Below are 20,502 nucleotides of genomic sequence, written 5' to 3'. Positions count from 1 at the left end.
ATTCACAGTGGGTTACTATCTATGAGAGATCAAAGTGACAAACAGTGATAAAGAGTATAGTAAGATTGATGAATATTTTTTTTTATACTACAGACAAGAATATGTATTCTTTTTAAATATGGATTTTTTTTTCACAATTCATGTGAAGAAAGCCTCAGCAAAATTCCACATTCTCTAATTACAAATGCCTTAAAACTGGAAATTAACTGTAGAAATGTTAAAGCAAACCCGAAATCATTGTGTGTGTGGTTATCTCTGTTGTTTTTCCTTTTTCTCTCCCCAGAGATAACTTTATACCATTAACTTTGGCATTTACATTCTTTTTAGAGCTGGAAAAAACATTAAGTTGTATTTGTTTTTTGGTTTAGGCAGAAGATACATTTCAGAAAGGTCAAGAAAAAGATAAAGAGGATCCAGACTCAAAATCAGACATTAAGGGCGAGGATAATGCCATTGAGATGTCGGAAGACTTTGATGGGAAAATGCATGATGGGGAGCTTGAAGAACAAGGTTTGAGATTATCTGTCACTGCATTTTTGTTTTTGAAAAATAAGTATTTTATTCAGGAAATTACATGTTCCTCAATAAGCAGTCTATTGTCCCATTATAATATTTTGGAACAAGTTAGTTACTCTGCATAATTGCAAATGAAAACAACATCATTATGCATGTGCCATTACCATTTCCACTGAGGTAGAAGTCTATAGTCAGTAAACTGGGATATTGACTGACATTGACATTGTTCTGGCTGCCTCATATGGTAGATGCAGTGAGTGTGTAGTGTCCTTCAGGGAAGTCCAAAAGAACAAGGAGATGATCCCTAAGAGAGCTTGGCTCTCAGTTCAAAAGTTAATTGTTCAGGGTAGTTTTTTAAAAATAACTTTTTTTTTTCCTAGTTATAAAAATAGTAGATATTCGTAGAAAACTTGGAACAAAAATGCAGGAATGAAATAGATACCCTGTAGGCCTACCACCCAAACCACATAATAAATTTTGGTTTATTTCTTTCATGTATTGCATATGTATACTCACAGACCATAAACAGTTCTACAGGCTGCTTTTTTCATTTAACATATTGTGAACATTACTCTGTCATTAAAAATCGAGAATATGATTTTTTACAACATATCATCTGTCATATGTTTGTACTACAATTCAGCTTTTGCCCGAAATTTCTGTCCAAGCTTAATTTGAGATACAGAGTCTTATTCTAAGAGAAGATCTTGCAGAAATGAAAGCTGACCACAGAGTAGAAGTGTGTCCACCTGCCTAAGCAGCATAAGGACATAACCTTTGGCATAGGAGACCCTGAGCAAAGACAGTGGCAAGGAAATGCTGCTTAATTGAGCCGTACACATGATTTTAGATACTGGATAAAATTATAGAGGTATAGTATGTAGGAGATGGGGTGGAACCTTGGAAATCATGTTGTCGCATTCTATCAATTTAAAGATAAATAAAAAATCAGTGTGGTTGCTTGGTCTCATGATGAATATTCTCCCAGCACCATTACTAAACAACTTGATACCATTATAACAGTCTGTTAACATAATACACTGCAGACTTTCTTGCTCCTTGAAACAGTTTGCAAAACACAATAGGACTACTTTAGCAGATCTAAAGGCACGTGCCAGTAGAGTGTTCTGTAGAAGTAGACGGTAACTTCCAGGTTGGGCTCTTGCCACATAGTAGGTCCATGTCTCTCCTACACACACAGGACCAGATCAGTTTGCGGATCTGCCTAACTGAGCTCTGTGCTTTCCCTTTCAGAAGAGGATGATGAGAAATCAGATAGTGAGAGTGGAGACTTGGATAAACAGATGGGTGATCTGAATGGTGAGGAAGCTGACAAACTAGATGAGAGGCTTTGGGGTGATGACGATGAGGAGGAGGAGGAGGAGGAAGAAGAAAATACTAAAACTGAAGAAACAGGACCAGGAATGGATGAGGTAATTGAAAAACTCCCCATCTCATAGTCCCCAGGTTGAGAGGAGACAGTCTTCCCACCAACTATGTCATTTATTGTTCTTTTGTCTTTTTCTTCTCTTTCTTCCACTTCTGTTTTCTTTCTTTTTTCTCCTCTGTACCTTACTGATTGATTCAGAGCCAAAAGAGTAGTTTGACCTGAGCCATCCCGTGTGTTATGGAGGAGAGACATTAAGAAGACTTAGCACAGATTCTCTGATTCTCATGTTGGCCACTGAACTTCTCTAGTTCTCTGCTTAGCACTCCCAGTCTGGTTGTGGCACTGCAGCAGCACAGCGTGACCACCCCACTTCAAACACCTGCTATTACTGTGCTGTCTGGTCAGACCCAGACTATTCTCTCCAGATCATGGATGGTGACCTATCAGCTGTATATTTCCATGGGATAGTAGGCCCAGCAGGCAGAATTATACGTCTAAGAACTATATTAGGTAGAGTCAACCTGTGTGAAAGCAGTTTCTTAGATTGAGAGTGATGATTTCATATTTTTTCTGCCTGTTACATATAGGAAGATTGTGGACTTGTCGCTAAAGATGACAACCTGAATTCTGGGAAATCGAACAGAGATAAAAACCAGCAAGACAAAAAGGAAGAAAAAGAAGCTGATGATGATGGACAAGGCCAAGACAAAATTAATGAACAAATAGATGAGGTAAAGAGGATTCAAAACTGATTTGCTGTCCTGATTCAAGGTCAGGGCGACTGTACTACATGGCCCACAGGGCATCTCAAAGCAGTGTTTTCCTGTTCATCATTGTTTTCCCTTTGTCTTGTAAAAGAGTATATAACAGAGCCTCTTATCAGGACATAAAACATTTTAACTATTGGTTACTAGTGCGGTATTCATACTGTTTAGGCTCATGCTATAGTTTGGAAGCTAAAACCTACAGTACTTTTCTGTATTTCTTCTCATAAACTTCAGTTTCTTCTTTGAGATCAAGTAACATAGAACCTCTTATCAGTGGAGAAGCCATACAAGAAGTAAAGTTTGAAATTCCAATGTAAAAATTCTAAAATTATTAGTAAAATTCTAATGTTAATTTTAGAGCAGAGAAGTTATATTCTCTCGGCATAACTACCTTGAGCTAATTACATGTGAATGTTACTTTTTAAAAAATTTTACTTCTTATTATTTTTCCTGTTCTCTCTACTGTTCAAAGAGGGAATATAATGAGAATGAGGTGGACCCTTACCATGGCAATCAGGAAACACTACCAGAACCTGAGACCCTGGACCTTCCTGATGATCTGAACCTAGACAGTGAAGACAAGAATGGTGGTGAGGACACAGACCATGAAGAAGGAGAAGGTGTGTCATTTGAAACCTAAAGAGTCCAGTTGGAACTCATTGACAATTAGCTGTAACCGATTTCTCTTCAGGCCAGTGTCATTGCCAGGTCATAAGTCATTTTGAGTCAGCTCAGTTCTAGTTTGTGAAAATTGTTTGTTTTTTCTTTGTAGTGCTTCTCATCTGAGTTGACCTAAAGCTTATAAACCAGCAGGTCTCTCACCACTGTCATTTCCATTTCTGTGTTTAATGCTGCTGGGGTGTGCTTCATCACACATAGCTCCATCTCCCCACAGCCATCACTGTGTGCCCCATCCCGTGGGTTGAGGTAAACAGTGTGCAGTCTGGATATACTCAGGCTTCTCACAGAGCCCAGTTACAGCTTTTATAGGGAAATGATTATTTCAGTTGTTGATTGTTATGCTTATGTTGTGTTTAGCCTGAAATATGAAGTCATTATAATAGGGAATGAAATTGAATAATGCCAAGAGAAATCAGTCACTAGGCACATGACAGTAATCTAGTACTTTTGTCACTCATTCTTCAACCCAGGTGATTCCCTAAGAGTATCATCTGGTATTAGTTGGAAACATTGTGGAGGAGGTGTTTCTATAATGGTGGGCTTCTATCAAGTCAGGTAACCAGACAGATGTGAGCTAGCTTCACTCTGCCTTTTAATGAATAAGTTACATATTTAGTAAAGCTATTAAAAAAATTTTTTTAAATACTATATCACAACAAAAATAGCAATTTGTAAAAGAATAAATAAGATAGTATTTATATACAAATTTCATACTAGAAACAATACCATATATTGTTTATTAGTATATCAAATGTACAAGAATATGGAAAGGAAAAATACACAACTTCAGGTTATGATGACATCTAAGGAAATAGGAAGGGCAAAGGCCTTCAGAATTCAGATATTTGTATTCAGAACCATTTATTTCTTAAAAACGAGACAGAAGTTTTATACAAGTGTGGCAAAATGTTAACATCTGTTAAATCTGGAAGGTGAGTATATGTTCTCATAGATTTAAAATGCATTTTCCATGTTTAAAGTATTTGGTTAATAAAAATGAATTTGTGAGCTTGCTACATAATTAGAACCATTTGGTCAAGGAATTGATATAGGCTTTCCTGATGCTCAGAACATTGTTTGCTCTGTGAGTCTCTAGTTTACTTTTTAATATAGTGTAAGTTGTTGCTTCCAAGGCTATTTCATTAACTTATAATTTTGGAATCTGACTTCACCTTTAATAAGCAAGCAAGCATAAGAAAATTAAGAAAATGAAAATCCACTGAAAGTGTAATAAGCCATTGCCCTAGAAAAACATTAGGCTCATTTAAAGCTTTTATATATATAAACTAAGGAGCAGTTACTTTAAAGAAGGATTTGCTAACAAAGTAAGTGGCTTCTGTAATGTCCAAAGTATAGAAAAATTTTTTAAATAAAACTTTTTCAAATAGGATTGTTTCCATTTGAGTATGTGTTATACTTTCAGTGTATGATAGATGTCCACCAATTATTTCCAATGATAATTTAAAATTAGATTGTCATTTCCTATCTGGTCTAAAATGTTCCTATTACGGTGGCTTTTAGGATTTTTTAGTGGATTACTTATTTAAAGAATCACACCACCCAATCAATTTTAATATGTAAATGTGGCTTAGAGCAGAGGTAGGCAGAGGTTTTCTATGAAGAGGCAAGTAATAAATAAATTAGGTTTTGTAGGCCATAAGCTGTAATAGAGGTCTCACATACTCAGTTCTACTATTGTAGTGTGAAAGCAGCCATAGGCAATACAGAATGATTGGGGTGAACACCAAAGTAAGTGAATGGATGTTGTTATGTTCCAATAAAACTTGATTTACAGGAACTTGTAGATGCCAGATTAGGCTTGAGGGCTGGCCATAGTTTGCCAACTCCTGGTTTGAGAGTAATAATAATAATAAAAAACACTTAAGTACATCCCATCTTAAGAAATACATTTTTAAACTTTGTTGTTCCTTCTTTTATTATATCTACCCAGAAGAGAATCCTTTGGAAATTAAAGAAAAACCATTGGACACTGAAGAAGCGGGTCACGAAGCTGAGGAAATAAATGAAGAGACTGAGCCTGATCAGAATGAAGGTCAGGCTGAAAATGAGCCTGAAGGCGGCTCCAGTAAAGATGATAAAGTGGAGGACGAGGAAGAGATGGACACAGGAACTGATGATCAAAACAAAGACACAGCTGAACATCCTGAAGAAAGCTCAGAGGAGGAGCAGCAGTCTCTGGAGGACAAGGACAACAGCGCAGAAGCCAGTGAGGAAAAGGCAGAGAATAGTGTCTCTGTTGACCAAGGTCTTCAGCCTCAGGTATTGTGAGATGTCTGGTTTGTCTTGTATTAGAAATAATGAGAAATATTAGTCCCTCTAGAAATCTCTTTTAGGGTACTTCACCACCAGGTGGTGCTGTCAGGCAGCTTTCATTTTCTATTTAAGACCCTCTCTGGCTGATCCCCTCCCTGCAGACTCCCCCTGGGGAGGAGTGGGTTGTCTGTTTGCTGCAGGGGTTCCCCACCTCATGTTCTTTCCCCAGAGCATTTAATGCTGTGGTTGATTTTCCTTAAGAAGGAAGAAAAAGAAGAAGGAGAGAACTCTGACACAGAAGAGGAGGTGCCAGAGGCTACGGAGAGGAAGGAGCACGACTCCTGTGGGCAGACTGGGGTGGAGAACGTGCAGAGCACGCAGGCTGTGGAGCTGGCTGGGGCTGCACCCGAGAAGGAGCAGGGGAAGGAGGTGAGGGGTCCCTGTTACCTTGGCCAGCTGCCTCTTTGGAGGGTCTCCTTCTCTGACCCTGTGTTTTATTAGCAGTAGTTGGTTTACGTGTGATGTTAATTTGTTGTTGACATCTAAAAGATCATCTCTTGTTCTTTGAGAAAATGATCACAGACCTATTTTATATGCCAGAAGAAACCCCAGAATATTTGTTATACACTGTATTTAAGCGATATGCTTAATGAAAAAAGTTATTAGACTGGTAGTTTTCCGTGGAAGAATCAGGTTCATTTTATTTTTTAGAATGCTCCCAAGGAAAGAAAGGTAGAATTCAGACTTGATGCAGTAATGTGCCTCTAATAGTGTTTCCCTTTTCCTTGCTGTTCACCAGTCTTCTAAACATTTTAATTTAGAAAGCAAGGCATTTCTTTATTCCTTGAGGTAAAGTGATGTGTTATGTATATGGCTACAGTTAAAGGCTTCTGGCATGCTGTGAAAAAAGCACAAAATCAGAGGGCTTGCTGTTACTATGGTTACTCTACCAGCTTCTTAAGCCTCTCTAAGCCCCAGTTTTCTCACTGGTAATAACAGCTCCACCCCATTTATTGAACACCCATTAGATGCTAAGCATTCTCATTACTTCAGCAAGTCCTTTTCATTACGTTAGCAAGTCTTCTCGATAGCTCTATAAGATAGCTGATATTATTGTTCTTACTGTTTTCTCCATCTTATATTTTTGTTAAATAACCCTCAGTAAAGTTAATTGGAAATCTCAAGGGTAGTTGGTTGCTGATAAAGCCTGATTTCTAAGCGAGGTCTGTCCTGCCTTCAGAATAAGCCATTATACTTCTGTAAACAAAGAACTAATCAGCCTTGCAAAGCAAAGTCACCCAAGAGGGTAACAGATCCAGGTCTGGATGCTCCTGTTTCTGCCCATAGGCTAGGCTTTAGTCATGGGTGAGTTTAAGAGCAGGCAGACAGGTATGATTATTTGACTCTGACATGAGAGCAATGGTGAGAGAAGTCGTACACAATGCAACGCAGTAACCAGGTGCTTGGTAGCTTCCTCTACCCTCATTATTTTATGGCTTGGATTTTTAGGAACACGGGAGTGGATCTGCGGATGCAAACCAGGCAGAAGGTCATGAATCCAACTTCATCGCTCGGTTGGCTTCCCAGAAACAGACCAGGAAAAACACACAGGTCTCTATGACTCTTCAAATAAAGTGAAGGCTGCATATAGCAAAAGATGCTGTAAACATAGTGATTTAAGGGAAAAGGAAAAGCCTCCTTTCCTGCATTTGCCGTCCCTGTTCTAGACATGATGACAGCCCTGCTGAGCAAACCAGGACCTTGGGGCTTTCCCAGTGGAACCCTGTCACTGGGGCTTCTTCACCGTGCAGGGATGTGGACATGCGCACCGTGTTCCGGTTGCGGAGCCTGAGAACCTGGTGCTGTGTGCTACTGCCCAGCACCAACCAGTATTACCCTTTCCACTGTCCGTAGTCTTTTGTGTTTTGAAAATAAGGGTTTTTTTGTTTGTTTTTTTTAAAATGGGTGTAATTTATGCACATGGTACAAAATTAGTTTATAAAAATCAATCCCCTAAAAAGCTTCCATGCCATCCCTGTCCTCAAGCAACCCAGGGACCCTCCCCAGAGCAAATTGGTGGTACCAGTTTTGTGTTCTTTCAGAGATCTTTTCTGCATATATAACGTGTGTCTGTTTCTTCCTTGCCTTTATTCAGATATAAAAGTATATCAGGGAATGTCGTGTATATGTATATCAAGATCTCCCTGTTCAACAGCTGCATTGAATTCCATTTTCATACAGCTGTACCTGATTTACTTAACCAGCTCCCTGTGGATGGACATTTTGGCTATTTTTTGTCTTTCTGCTATTATAGACAAGGCTCTGAATTATTTCCTTGTATTTCCCACAGAGTTTTAAGAGGAAACCTGGACAGGCCGACAATGAACGCTCCATGGGTGATCACAATGAGCATGTGCATAAAAGGCTGAGGACTGTGGATACAGACAGCCACTCTGAGCAGAGGCCCTCCCAGCCCCAGCCTCAGGCTCAGGCGGAGGATGCAGATGCATTTGAACACATTAAAGAAGGGGGTGACCCTTACGATGCACAGACCTATGGTAGGTCCAGGGGAGGCTTGTCTTTGCTCACTGAACTTTCTGAGAGAGTTTATGCTGTATGACTATGTGTCTGCCAGGTGTTAGTACAAATTTTTTTTTTGGAGGGAGGGGAATGGCTTTTTAAAACTATTTTATCTCTAATATCTGTGCACAGATAGAAATTATTTTTGGTCTAAAGATACCTGTAGCCAAGTGCAAATGCTCAGGTTTCTGGATCTACTGTAAGCCTATTAAGTATCCTTGGTAACCACTGGCCATACCCAAACTCAGTGCTGACCTAGAGGTTTCTGAATACTGGACATTTCTTCGTAGTCAGTCACCTAGAGGTTGTTCCCTGCAATGGCAGGAACTGTGAACTTGAAAAATGTTTTCTCTGTAAGTGAAAAGGGGAGGAAAAAAATCTTAGTATCATTCTCCTCTTCTGGTTCTTGGTGACTTTTTACTGTTTCATTTCTAATATGTAAAGTAGTGTTGATAATATCTTACCTATGAGGATAGTACAAAAATGATTGCTCTTCTGTGCCTACTCATTAGAAAAATAAAGCAGTAATAATAATAGCTACCATTCTTTGAGCTTTTACTTTGTGCCAAACACTATTGGAATTTCTACAGTAATCTCATGAGCTAAGTTATTTCCATTTTATAGATGAGCACAGTGAGGCCAAAGAAGTTTAAGAACTTGTTCAAGATAAGAATGCTGGGATTCTCACGTTGGTCTTTCTATGCCCTATGTTGTATTATTAATCACTGCTCTTTGTCCACCCATAACTTAGTAATGGGAGATAATTCCATTAGCTGCTCTGAATCATGTGCCTAGTCTCTTTATTCTGGTGTAGTCTCTGGTCATAGCAGTAAAAACTCAGCTTAACATCCTACTTCTGTGATCTCCTGGTAGCTTCTGTTGAGGGTAGAGAATGGGCAGCTACATCAGTAGGTCCGTAGGACATCTTGGGCACAGACAAGTCAAGCACTTTGTCCAAGCCACATAGCCAGTCAATGGCAGAACCAGCATTAGTAGAATCTTGAAAGTTGGAAATGACAGAGACCACACCCACTTATGATTACTTTGTTCTGCAAAGACTTAGGTTTTCTATGTGTGTGTGTACTTTGTTGGCAGATGTAGCCAGCATGGAGCAGCAACAGTCTGCAAAAGACTCCAGCAAAGATCAGGAAGAGGAGGAGACAGAGGATGCCTTCATGGACGTGGAGGAACAGGAGGAGCTCAAAGCAGTAGACACAGAGCAGCTGAAGCCAGAGGAGGTCAAGTTGGGGGCCATGGCAAGCTCTGGTGAGTCCTACAGGGGGAGCAGACCCCTTCTGAGCTCTCTGGCTTAGAGAAGTCTCTTCTTTCGAACTGTAAGTCTAGTCTCATCTGTTATTTCTGTGTCCTAACCCATGGCTTAGGCATTCATTTGCTTATAATAATTTCACTGTATTTTGTTGGGGAGTGGAAAGACAGAGGAATGGTGTTGCAGGACACTGTCTTTCAGGAAGACCTCTGAAACTTGAGTTTCAGACAAAATCCCATTAGTCTTTTTAAAATAGATCACTTACTCCAGTTGTGACAAGAAAATATATTTTTGATTATTAGAGAAATAGTGTTTTCAATTATTTCAATTATGTGAATGTATATAATAACATAAAATGCAGTAAAATATTTAAAGAAATAGAATGAGGAAAATGCATGTGAGAAAGTAACAAGGCTCCTTACATATAGTTCCATCTCATTTTAAAAAATAATTTCAACATTAAAAATAACTATCAGCAATTTAAAAAAAAACTATCTGCAATAGAATCAATACAAATTCAAAAGTTTTTTCCTTTGGCTCCCTTCCTGTCCTTTCCCTGTGTTAGAACTATTTACTGACTTGCCATTACGTGACAGAGGAAAGGCCCAGCTCTGTGATTAGACTTCTCTAGACTGAAACCCAGACTTTACCTCATGAGTAAGAGGTAAATTATTCACCTTTTCTTTGCCTCAGTTCCCTTATCTATAAAGTAGAACTTTGATTTTAATTTTTATCAAAGTTATACCTGCACAGAATTTAAAGAATCACATAGTTCTACAAGGTTTGTCAGCATAACTATAGTCTCCCCTATTCTCACCTCCCCAGAACAGCCACTTTCAACATCAGGGTAGAGAGGAGGAGAAGTTAGGGGAATAAAAATTGGCAATGACTACCTCAAAGAGAAAGAACATGTGGAAATATGTTGGGCAGTGAATGAATGAAGTTTTCGTAGTTCTTAGTATCAAAAGGCAACCATGAAGGCTCAGTCTTTAGGTTAATATTATGGTAAGTAAAATTATGTGTTTGTATAAAAATAGCCTTTGATGAGATGGAGACCCAGACCGTTAAAACAGAGGATGACCAAGAACCCAGGACAGACAAATCTCACAAGGAGACTGAGAATGAGAAACTAGAGAGAAGCCACGATTCAACCATTCATACGGCCCATCAGTTCCTTGTGGACACGGTTTTCCAGGTATTAAAACTTTCATAAGTTACTGCTTTAATAAATCGACAAAATGTAATTATCGGTTGCTTTTAAATCTTTGTCTTAAGAACTTTATGGAACATGTGGTTGTTTGGGGTATCATATCCTTATTAAAATATGTAGGAATACTGTTTATAGTACAGGTGCTCTTTAAGCAAAGCATTGTTCTGTTCTGATGATTAATCCCAGGGTCACAGTGGTCATCTTTACCCTCACCTAGTCATGATGGTGGGTCTGGTTCTTAGGCCTCCGGCTCTCAAATTTTCTCTTACATCCACTGTCCTTGTGTGAGGAGACTAGAGGACAGTCAGCAGTTTATGTTAAGTAGCAAGAATGTGGAATCTAAAAAACAATAAACGAACAAACAAAATAGAAAATACTTGTAAGGAGAACATTTTGATAGTTGCCAGATTTGGTGGTGCGGTGAAAAAGAGGAAGAGATTAAGGTGCACAAATTGGTAGTTACAAAATAGTCATGGGAATGTGAAGTACAGCATAGGGAATATAGTCAATAATATTGTAATGACTGTGTATGAGATCAGACAGGTGCTATATTTATTGAGGTGATCACTTTGTAGGTTATATAAAATGCCTACATAGGAATCACTACGTTGTACACCTAAAACTAATATTGTATGTGAACTGTAATTAAAAATTTCTTTAAAAAAGAAATGACTATTCAGAAAGTATATAAAAAGTCTTTGACTTAATGCCTGCATTTAGGAAGAGCTGATTAACTGGGTTGTTTTCCCCAATCATTTGACTTAATGGTATCTGGATTAATCAAAGAATATTTTCATCATTGATATCACGGGATTTTGGTTTTGTTTTGCTGTTAACATTTATAAATCCATAAAATTTCCTTTATCTATTTGGTCTTTCCTACTGAGAAGCAGAAGAATAGTTGTCTAGTACCTTAATGTGCCATTAAATTTGCTTGTTTCACATATCAGGGGTATGTACTTGGAGTTTACACTACAGGAAAGAAGGCAGGCAGTGATAGTGTTAGCAGTTCCAACCTGGGCTGCCTCTCATCTGTGGTTCTTTTCTTCTTAGCCCTTTTTAAAAGATGTCAATGAGCTAAGACAGGAGCTGGAGAGACAGCTGGAAACATGGCAGCCACACGAATCTGGAAACCCAGAAGAAGTAAGTCACTGGTCTTTCCATAAAATATCTTGGCTTTTGTTCAGATACTGCAAACTTAATAGGTTCTTAGCTCCAGTAACCTTTGTAGAAGAGACTGAGTATATGGAGAATATAAGTACAATCCTGAATCCTAAGTCTATCCATTGCTTTCTGCCTGCTTTGCCACTAGACCTATAGCTTAATTGAAACAAAAAAAATTGTTTAGTCTAAGAAGAATAGAGCAAAAAGATACTGTGTCATCCTCAGAATAGGACATCTGGAACATTGCCAGGTGGCATATGTGGAAATGTAGATTGACCAGAAGTTTCATTCTTAATGACTTTGCATCCTAAATTTACTCTACATATACATATTTTAGTTTTATATCTGTAATCATCATCCCCACCAATATGTGTATTTACTGCTCCATCATAGTTGGCAAAAAATCATGGAGCTTTGTGCCCAGGAAATAAGCACATTGCTGAGTGTGTTACTTAGGAGATTTGCATTTGTCACTTTTGCTTTTGAAACATGACCCTGAGAGCCCATGATTAAGTGGCTGGATCTGCTGGCACCAGAATTACCCATTCACAGCTCCCTCTTCACGTGAAGGGTTCAGGTTATGCTCTCTGTAGGAGATGTGAATAAGGCATTGATTTGGTCATGAATTCTAATTTTTTCCCCTCTTTAATTCCTTCCACTCCCCCACTTCCGCCCCTGACCTACGGATGTTGCCGTCTCCCCTTCAGAACTGGATCTCTGAAGGCGGAGATCTCCTTTCATGCGCTCGCAGCACACACCTGGGGCCTGGCGCACTTGTGGTATGGTCCATGGCTCCACTCGAGGCCATGTGCTAAGCACTACACTATGAAGCCACCCCCACGAATTTTAATTTTTACTGCCTTAATTTTCAATTGGAACTGTGGATTGTGGTTTTGGTGGAAGGAGAGACATTTTTAATCAAGTGAATTAGACTGCAGCTTGCTAAGAGACGCTTTAAAGTGCTTCTGTTGAGAAAGTTTATGCAAGTCAATTTCTGCTACTTAGCTTCAAACCTTCATCTTGCTGTAATGACTTTGGTTGGCTCTGACATTGTAAGGGTAACTTACACGTGGTTTTTGTTGTCATAGGAGAAGGCTGCAGCTGAGATGTGGCAGAGTTACCTGGTCTTAACTGCGCCTCTTTCACAACAGTTGTGTGAACAACTTCGTCTCATATTAGAGCCTACCCAGGCAGCCAAACTGAAGTAAGTCTTCTCCATTTGACACACTTCCGGTGCCCTGAAAAGACAGCAGTGTCACCTTTTCTGTTGAGTTCTGCACCTAACCGCTTATAGGTTGGCTTCTAGGTTACTGTTTCTACTGCACAGGCACCAGTGTGGTGTTCAGTATCCTGCTATCATGTTATCTCTACCACAGGTTTCTGTAAAGTTTGATATGAATACAGTTTCATTAGTATCTAATGGAGAAATTGGCTGAGCCTTTGTGTATGCATGTTGCTTACCTTGTTACACGTTGCTTTACTCATTTGCCACATGTTACTAGACCTTTTGGATAAAGTTATATCCAAAATCATAGCTTTAGAACAGAAAGAGAAGCCAAGACTTAATATTCAATGCACACTTCTCATTTTGTAATTTTTTTAAATGCCTCAATTTTTTTTAAACCTAATTATTGCTGCCATATACATAACCAGCTCTTCTGGCTGCTGATCAAGATCATCCTGGCCCTTAAACCTTAATTGCAGTAATACTTCATTGTGCCAGGTTACTCATTCTTTGGTATAATTGGTAATAAGATATTATTAATGTGATTTTATTCCTTAAAGAAATTCTTAATGAGCAGTTGACTACTAACCTTTGCCCCTTTGGGTAAATTTGATAGAGGAGACTATCGGACTGGGAAGCGACTGAACCTGCGGAAGGTCATCCCGTACATTGCTAGTCAGTTTCGAAAAGACAAGATTTGGCTTCGGAGGACCAAGCCCAGTAAACGCCAGTATCAGATTTGTTTGGCTATCGATGACTCTTCTAGCATGGTAGACAACCACACCAAACAGGTACGGAAGAGAAGTAGTGGTAGTTCGATGAGAAATAAACACCTAACCATGTTCCATGGGCCACCAAATGTTTTCATTATGATCTGGAAAAAAAACACTTTGAAATACCAATTCGTCTGTTCTGAGAACATGAATCCCATGTTTGAGAAGTCTTAAAATTTAAAGACTTCAAAAGGGCGATTTTAAGATGCCTCAAATATTTCGGTTCCATGTTGTAATAGATCTTTTATATTGTTTTGTTTCTTAGCCTTGCTATGCTATTGTCTACCTGCAGAATAAGTAAATCTTAACAGTGTGTATTTTCCACAAAATTTGATGTACTATTAAACTATCCTTTAGCCCGTGCACAACATAATCTGAATCTCTTTTTTAAAAAAAAATGTATTCAATACATGTTTCTTTAAGTCTTAAATTATGCAGAGTTAATTTTCTATCAGTCAGTATTAACAAGACTTAGGAGCCTGGATAGAATTACTTTACTATGGATACTGAAGTGTATGTTGATTTTTGCATTGATGCCATTATCCAGTATGAGGCAGTGAGCAACCTAAAATCTATACATATGTTCTGCTGGAAAATGTGTAATCTCTGAACCTGGGTTCAGATACCAGTTCCCCACCACCATGTGACTGTTACATGAATTTGGGCAATTTGTTTAAGTGTCAGTCTGAAAAATGAGGATTATAACAATATCTCCTTGAAACTGAGTTGCCATGAAGATGAAATAATGGATGTAGAGCTCTTGGTTCAATATCTAGCACTTGATGTTTTTAGTAGATGTTAGTTGCTATAAGTGTCATCTTTTTAATTGAATTCAAAATTTAAAACTATGCTGTAATTTATGCATAGATTAGTTTGTAAAATCTTTACTCGTAAGAGATTTTTTAGGTAGTCAAAAAACAACTTTTAAAATTAAAAATTGGTGGACCTAATCTCTCCAGATCGCTTTCACTAGATGAAGTTCACTAGATGAAGTCTACAGCAGACCCTTCCTTCCAGTGTAATGGATTCTTAGTTTCAGCATTTGTGGTATTAGCCAGGACCTAAGGCCACCAAAGCCTCTGGGTTGGTTGTGAATAGCTGTATTGATGGTGTTGGGTCATACAAAAAACATTTTCTGTGGGAATCTTGGTATAGAAAAAGTTGAAAGGCACTGTTCTAGAGGATATTCTGATTCCTTCAACCCTTAACTTTCTGTTTCACAGCTTGCATTTGAATCTTTGGCTGTGATTGGAAATGCTCTAACCCTTCTGGAAGTGGGTCAGATTGCAGTGTGCAGGTAAGGAAGGGTACCTTTTAATCCTATTAGGAAAACCAATCTTCCTTTGTTACTTTGTTTAAATGACAAATAACCCTCATTGCATTTGGTTTTTCTCCCCCAAGTTTTGGAGAATCTGTAAAACTGTTACACCCATTCCATGAACAGTTCAGTGATTACTCAGGGTCCCAGATTCTGCGGCTCTGCAAATTCCAACAAAAGAAAACCAAGATTGCTCAGGTATGCTGACATCAAATGTATTCTGCATAGTTGTTGCTCTGGTTTAGGAGACATAATTTTTAGAACTGCCTCCTCCCCAATATGGTATTAGGGCAGGTAAAATTTACAATAAAGATTAGTCCTAAACCTCAGCCTGTGTACCACTGGAAAAGAAACTTCCTTGGCACTCATTATTAAACATGATGTAAGCTCTTTTTCTCAGTCTCTCAAAGATCATTTTTGACTTTGTATCATTGATATTTTGGCTATTTTTTTGAGGCTGGAAACATTTTGAAAAGTAAACCATCTTCCAGTAACCTCATCAGGTGGGTCGAGACCAGTTTGTCTCCCCCATTTAGCCTAGAGAAGATGTAAAATAAAGCCAGGTCTTGTCTGCTGCGTCAGTCAGCTGTCACTAGTTTAGGCTGACATGATCCCACATCTGTGGCTTACAGTAAGAGTTTATTTCTAATGTGTGTCATGTCCATGGTGGTTGAGCCAACGACTTGCTCAAGATGACATAAAATCAAAATAAAGCATGGGATAATTCTGATGTCCTGATTCCTGCCCTCATTTAGCCTTTTTTTCTTTTTGCTGAGTTTTCTCTCAAAAATGATAGCTGATTTTGGGGAATTACTTATTATCCCCCCAGGGAAAGTATTTCTTTTCCTTGGGGGTGTCTTATAGAAAACTAGTGGGGTATATGCCCGAGATACATACCTGTGTTTGACAATGCCAGTACCCAAAGATAAATGCCGAACAGTGGGGTCCTTTACTACAGGACCCACTTGAAAAGACAGTTTGATTGTCTATAGATCTGAGATGGTTATATAATAACCACTTACGTGTCAGAAGTACCTTCAGCTCCCCTGACGGTGGAAAGAGAATTTAAATAGATTTTGTCTATTTAGTTTCTAGAGTCTGTAGCCAACATGTTTGCAGCCGCCCAGCAGCTCTCGCAAAACGTCAGTCCAGGTGAGCAACATTCTTCTGCCTTCGGTAAAATGAATTTCTGTTGTCTGTATTTGCAATTCACTACTTCATCTCACTGTACCCATCGCCATCTTTTAAAGTGTATGCTCTATAGAAAAAGACAAACAGGAGATGGAGAGGTATTAGGTATTCATGGAATTTTTTATTCAAAATTTTTTATTGAAATCATACTCCTGAGGCTTATAATCAAGGAATTAGACACTAGTTTGTAGTGAACTATGATATACGTATCTGAGTTTAGTATTGTGAAAGGAAGGAGCAAAGTATGTGGAATTAAGTATGAAAAGTATTAATACAGGAAAGCAGAAGAGGACATAATGCAGAAACCAACTAATCCAGCCATGATTGACTTCAGGCTTGAAACATACCAGTTCTTTAGCTCTTTCCAAAAATCTCAATCCCAAGTGTATCATGGACAGACCTCCTGTTTGAAGCAAGTCTTTCATGCCTCTCAACACTTGCTAACTTTCCTTGATAGAGAAAAGATAGCTCTTAACCACTGTAATCTTTTGCTGGAAACATTATATAGCTAAATTAAAAAAAAAATTTTTTTTAATTCATTTATTTTACTGGTTCCTTATATTTAAATTGTTTAAATCAATTTCAAGGAAAAACAGAAATCAGGTACACAAAATTAGCAAAAATTTGAAGGTGATAAGATGGAAGACACAGTTCCAGATTTCTGATCTGGGTACTTCTACTCTACTGCATTTTAATATTTTATAGCCATAAATGTGTATTTTAGTTCTTATATGTTGCTCTACAGTGAAGCTGATCTAAATTCAACATTCCCTGAAACAGTACTGGGAAATTGTTTTGTTGACAGCAGCTTTGTGTGGGTGTATGCAGCCTTGTCCCTGACTCTGGCATCTGAAGTAAGAGATCTAATTAGAGCCCTCTTTTGTGCCCAGAGTTCATCGGTTTCATATCTCTTTGATGTTAGTAGTACAGAGAAAGCCTATGTTAATTTGTCTTACTTTAAGTAGTCATGATTTGTTAAAAATGGATTTCCATTCTGTTTCTTTCCTCTCCTGTTGCATGTCCTACCTATAGACACTGCACAACTCCTCCTAGTGGTCTCTGACGGACGCGGCCTTTTCCTTGAGGGCAAAGAGAGAGTCCTGGCAGCAGTTCAGGCTGCTCGGAATGCTAAGATCTTTGTCATTTTTGTTGTGTTGGATAATCCCAGTTCACGGGTGAGTGATAAAGCCACTTTTCTGAGGATAAAGCAAGGATGCCCTTCAGTCTATTCTATCTGAAATAAGGCCTGGGTCACACCATCATACTCAAAACTCTGTTCTGTCAGGCGTTGTTTTAGGCACTTTATAAGTATGTTCTCATTTAACTTCACAATAACCCAGTGAGGTGGGCACTATGCCAGCTCTTACCAATGGGTCCTGTCCACTTGGAAATGTAGTCAAGCCCTTCTCAGTTACTTGTATCTCAGCGGTGCCATCAGAGCAGGAAGCATCAGTTGCCAAGTGAAAGAACACGGGGCATTTCTGTTCCAGGGAAAGCATTATCTCCACAGGTCATGGTAAGGCCTAGATAGCAAGATTTAATGTGAATTAGTCCATGTTGAGAATGGGAGACACCATGGTAGAGAAATCAAGTGTTCTTACATCCCTTTCCCTCCCTTTTTGTGCCTATTCTCCTAGAAGGGGTGCTCAGAGATCTGTTTCCTCCTCAATGAGAGTTCTGAACATTTTGTTTTACTTAGTAATAAAAGCTATTTTCATATGCAGGAATTAGACAAAAATGTCAGCAAAAGAGGTCATGGAAGAGCTAGCCAAGGACACTGATTTGGCTTTTATTTCAAAATGTCTTAACAGGATTCTATCTTGGACATTAAAGTACCAATATTTAAAGGACCTGGAGAGATGCCTGAAATCCGATCCTACATGGAAGAGTTCCCATTCCCCTTCTATATAATTCTTCGTGATATGAATGCACTTCCCGAGACGCTCAGTGATGCTCTCAGGCAGTGGTTTGAGTTGGTGACAGCCTCTGACCACCTGTAGACCAGAAAGATCACAGTCCACAGGTGAAACTTCAAACCACAGTCAAGATATCACACTTCTTGTGCAGCTTCTACCTTATGGACAACCATTTTTGAACTCAGAGCTCTAAAACATTCTATTCTTAGATCTGATTTATAAAACTTCCTCCAACATTTACAAAAAACTGTATTGCAATGTACATTGTACGTGATTTCAGAGCATAAAGAAAGCTCTGATTCCTTGCTTTGCCCAGGCTGCCATTCTTGTAACAAAGCGTGAACAGAGCTGCTCTGCTGCCTGTCTTAGAAGCCCTTGCCTGAGAGGAAGCCAACCCCACCCGTGGGGCCCAGCTGCCTGCTTCCCCTCGCAGGGACCCTGGACACCTGCCTTGAGGAAGTGCTGCCAGAAGCGCGGGACTGCGCCAGTCCTTTGGATAAAGACCTGAAGGAGAAGGAAGCTGTCCTTTTAACGCCCCCTCTAAGTTTCGCCCTTGCCAGGTCCACAATGTGGACCTGAAAGCTGTCAAGTGGCTGAGACAGCTGCAGTCTTCAGAGTCTGAGTGTGTTTTCTTACCATGCTTCATGTGTAAGGAACTACCTTCTCCTCAAGAGCAGGAAGCTTCCTGTATCTGTGTGCTCATAAAGCAACTAGACATGGAAACTCAAGTCATCAAAAAATGATTCTTAGGCCCTGTAAAAATGAAGTGGCTTTCCAGTGTCGTCCTTCACATTTGCTGCTTTGGGAGACTATGCAATGATGGAAAGATGATTTTCCCTTTATTTCATTTTCTCAGTGCCACGGTCCCTGTTGTAGTAATTTATTTCTTTAGTTCATTTTTTCTTAACAGTTAAGGGGAAGATTCATTCCCCACACTGCTTTCAAGCTGGACTGAGCCAGTCATTCTGGAAAAGATATGCTATGTATATCCAGAAGAACTAAGCAGCTACATCTATTTCTTTTCCTCACTGAAAATACATCAACAGTTTTTAGGCAGTTTTTACTTGGCCAGAAAGCAGTGCTTGAATACTTGAAACTGTATGCTGTGTTCTATTTAAGTTCTGTCAGAATGTTCTTTTGTAGACAGTATGCCATGATGTAATAATCATCTATTTCCACATCTGTTATCAAGTTACACTGTGAAGTCTGCCACCCTTTTGAGGTGGTCATCAAAGATTGCTTGTTGTTTAACCAAGTGTCCTAAAGCATGGACCTGATGTTTTATCATTTTTTTATTCTAAAAAGCTATGCAGCTTATATTCTGAAAACTATTAAAAATATATACTACTGGTGATGTAATTTGTGAACATTCTTAACAGAATATGACGAGTATAAAAGGTAGGCTAAGGGAATGATCTTGTCTGCTGGATCAGTCAGCTGTTACTACTTTAGGCTAACAGAACCCCACAACATCAGTTACAGTAAGGATTGATTTCTTACTTGTGTCATGTCCATGGTGGGTGAGCTGTGGCATGCTGGCCTCGTGGCAGAGGAAAAAGGGCGAGTTGGTGGAAACACACAGTGGCTCAAAGTGGTCCAAAATGACATGTTTATTCCTCTGTGGAACAGGAAGGTCACTTTTCCATCAGGGTTAGTTCTGCTAGGGAAAGACACCAGCATGATGATGGTGATGTATTCTATCATATCTACCTGTAATTGACAGAACCAACTAAACCAGAACTTCCCAACTGGTTGGTGTGGTAAGACAGTGATTCCCTTTTAGCTCTGGGACAGTAGGAATTTCAGCTACCCAAGAGTACCATTCTCAGCCTGTACAGGGAAAAGGGTTAGGAAGCATGGAAGCCATTACAGGAAACCTATCAGGAATTGATGGGGTGGAGGTCAGACAGACCTTGACCCAGGATAAAAGCTTGAGTCACAAGGTACCAAGGATGAGTTTGCTCTCTCTCTCCCTCCTCTCTCTCTCTCTCTCTCACACACTTTCACACTCACCTGGTGCTCGACCTTTACATCTGCTTTACTTTCTTCATCATCCAAACTCCAATCTTATCTGCCCTAACTTCTGTACATTTATCTTGTCTTCCCTTCTGTTTTTCTCTGATTCCACTGAGGCTAGAATTCTTTTAAATCTATAAACTAGAGTACTTAAGTACTATTCCAGACTAATCACTCTGTTAACAGTTTCGCTTCATCCTACTCACCACATTCA

General features: G+C 39.1%; 2 protein-coding genes across 11 annotated transcripts in view; one reads left to right on the top strand and one right to left on the bottom strand.

Annotated features, from left to right (window-relative positions):
* The window catches only part of MDN1 (midasin AAA ATPase 1), a 139,326-nt gene extending 119,705 nt beyond the window's left edge, over positions 1-19,621 (top strand). For 2 of the 3 annotated variants that reach the window (XM_036220108.1, XM_016140603.2), the window contains exons 85-102: positions 369-510; positions 1,771-1,949; positions 2,494-2,637; positions 3,146-3,293; positions 5,306-5,634; positions 5,890-6,057; positions 7,138-7,239; positions 7,979-8,186; positions 9,304-9,474; positions 10,513-10,670; positions 11,739-11,828; positions 12,938-13,053; positions 13,691-13,865; positions 15,071-15,144; positions 15,249-15,363; positions 16,254-16,317; positions 17,389-17,531; positions 18,168-19,621. In XM_036220108.1, the coding sequence (XP_036076001.1) occupies positions 369-510; positions 1,771-1,949; positions 2,494-2,637; positions 3,146-3,293; positions 5,306-5,634; positions 5,890-6,057; positions 7,138-7,239; positions 7,979-8,186; positions 9,304-9,474; positions 10,513-10,670; positions 11,739-11,828; positions 12,938-13,053; positions 13,691-13,865; positions 15,071-15,144; positions 15,249-15,363; positions 16,254-16,317; positions 17,389-17,531; positions 18,168-18,356 (2,715 nt within the window). In that variant the 3' untranslated portion in view covers positions 18,357-19,621. The remainder of the gene's footprint in view (positions 1-368; positions 511-1,770; positions 1,950-2,493; positions 2,638-3,145; positions 3,294-5,305; positions 5,635-5,889; positions 6,058-7,137; positions 7,240-7,978; positions 8,187-9,303; positions 9,475-10,512; positions 10,671-11,738; positions 11,829-12,937; positions 13,054-13,690; positions 13,866-15,070; positions 15,145-15,248; positions 15,364-16,253; positions 16,318-17,388; positions 17,532-18,167) is intronic. The other variant, XM_036220107.1, reaches the window with a different exon arrangement.
* Positions 9,899-20,502, bottom strand: part of ANKRD6 (ankyrin repeat domain 6) — a 187,488-nt gene continuing 176,884 nt past the window's right edge. For 5 of the 8 annotated variants that reach the window (XM_016140605.2, XM_016140606.2, XM_016140604.2 and 2 more), the window contains 5 exons: positions 19,773-19,929; positions 17,724-17,879; positions 16,188-16,423; positions 12,917-13,087; positions 9,899-11,811 (listed from right to left, as the gene is read on the bottom strand). The gene's annotated coding sequence lies outside the window, so the exon portion shown is untranslated. Of the gene's footprint in view, positions 11,812-12,916; positions 13,088-16,187; positions 16,424-16,703; positions 17,880-19,772; positions 19,930-20,502 lie in introns of all 8 variants that reach the window. The other 3 variants (XM_036220110.1, XM_036220111.1, XM_036220109.1) reach the window with 3 other exon arrangements.

Source organism: Rousettus aegyptiacus, unplaced genomic scaffold, assembly GCF_014176215.1.
Source record: "Rousettus aegyptiacus isolate mRouAeg1 unplaced genomic scaffold, mRouAeg1.p scaffold_m13_p_1, whole genome shotgun sequence".
Classification (NCBI taxonomy): domain Eukaryota; kingdom Metazoa; phylum Chordata; class Mammalia; order Chiroptera; family Pteropodidae; genus Rousettus; species Rousettus aegyptiacus.
Note: the sequence above shows the minus strand (reverse complement) of the source record. Positions and strands in the feature narration are given on the sequence as shown.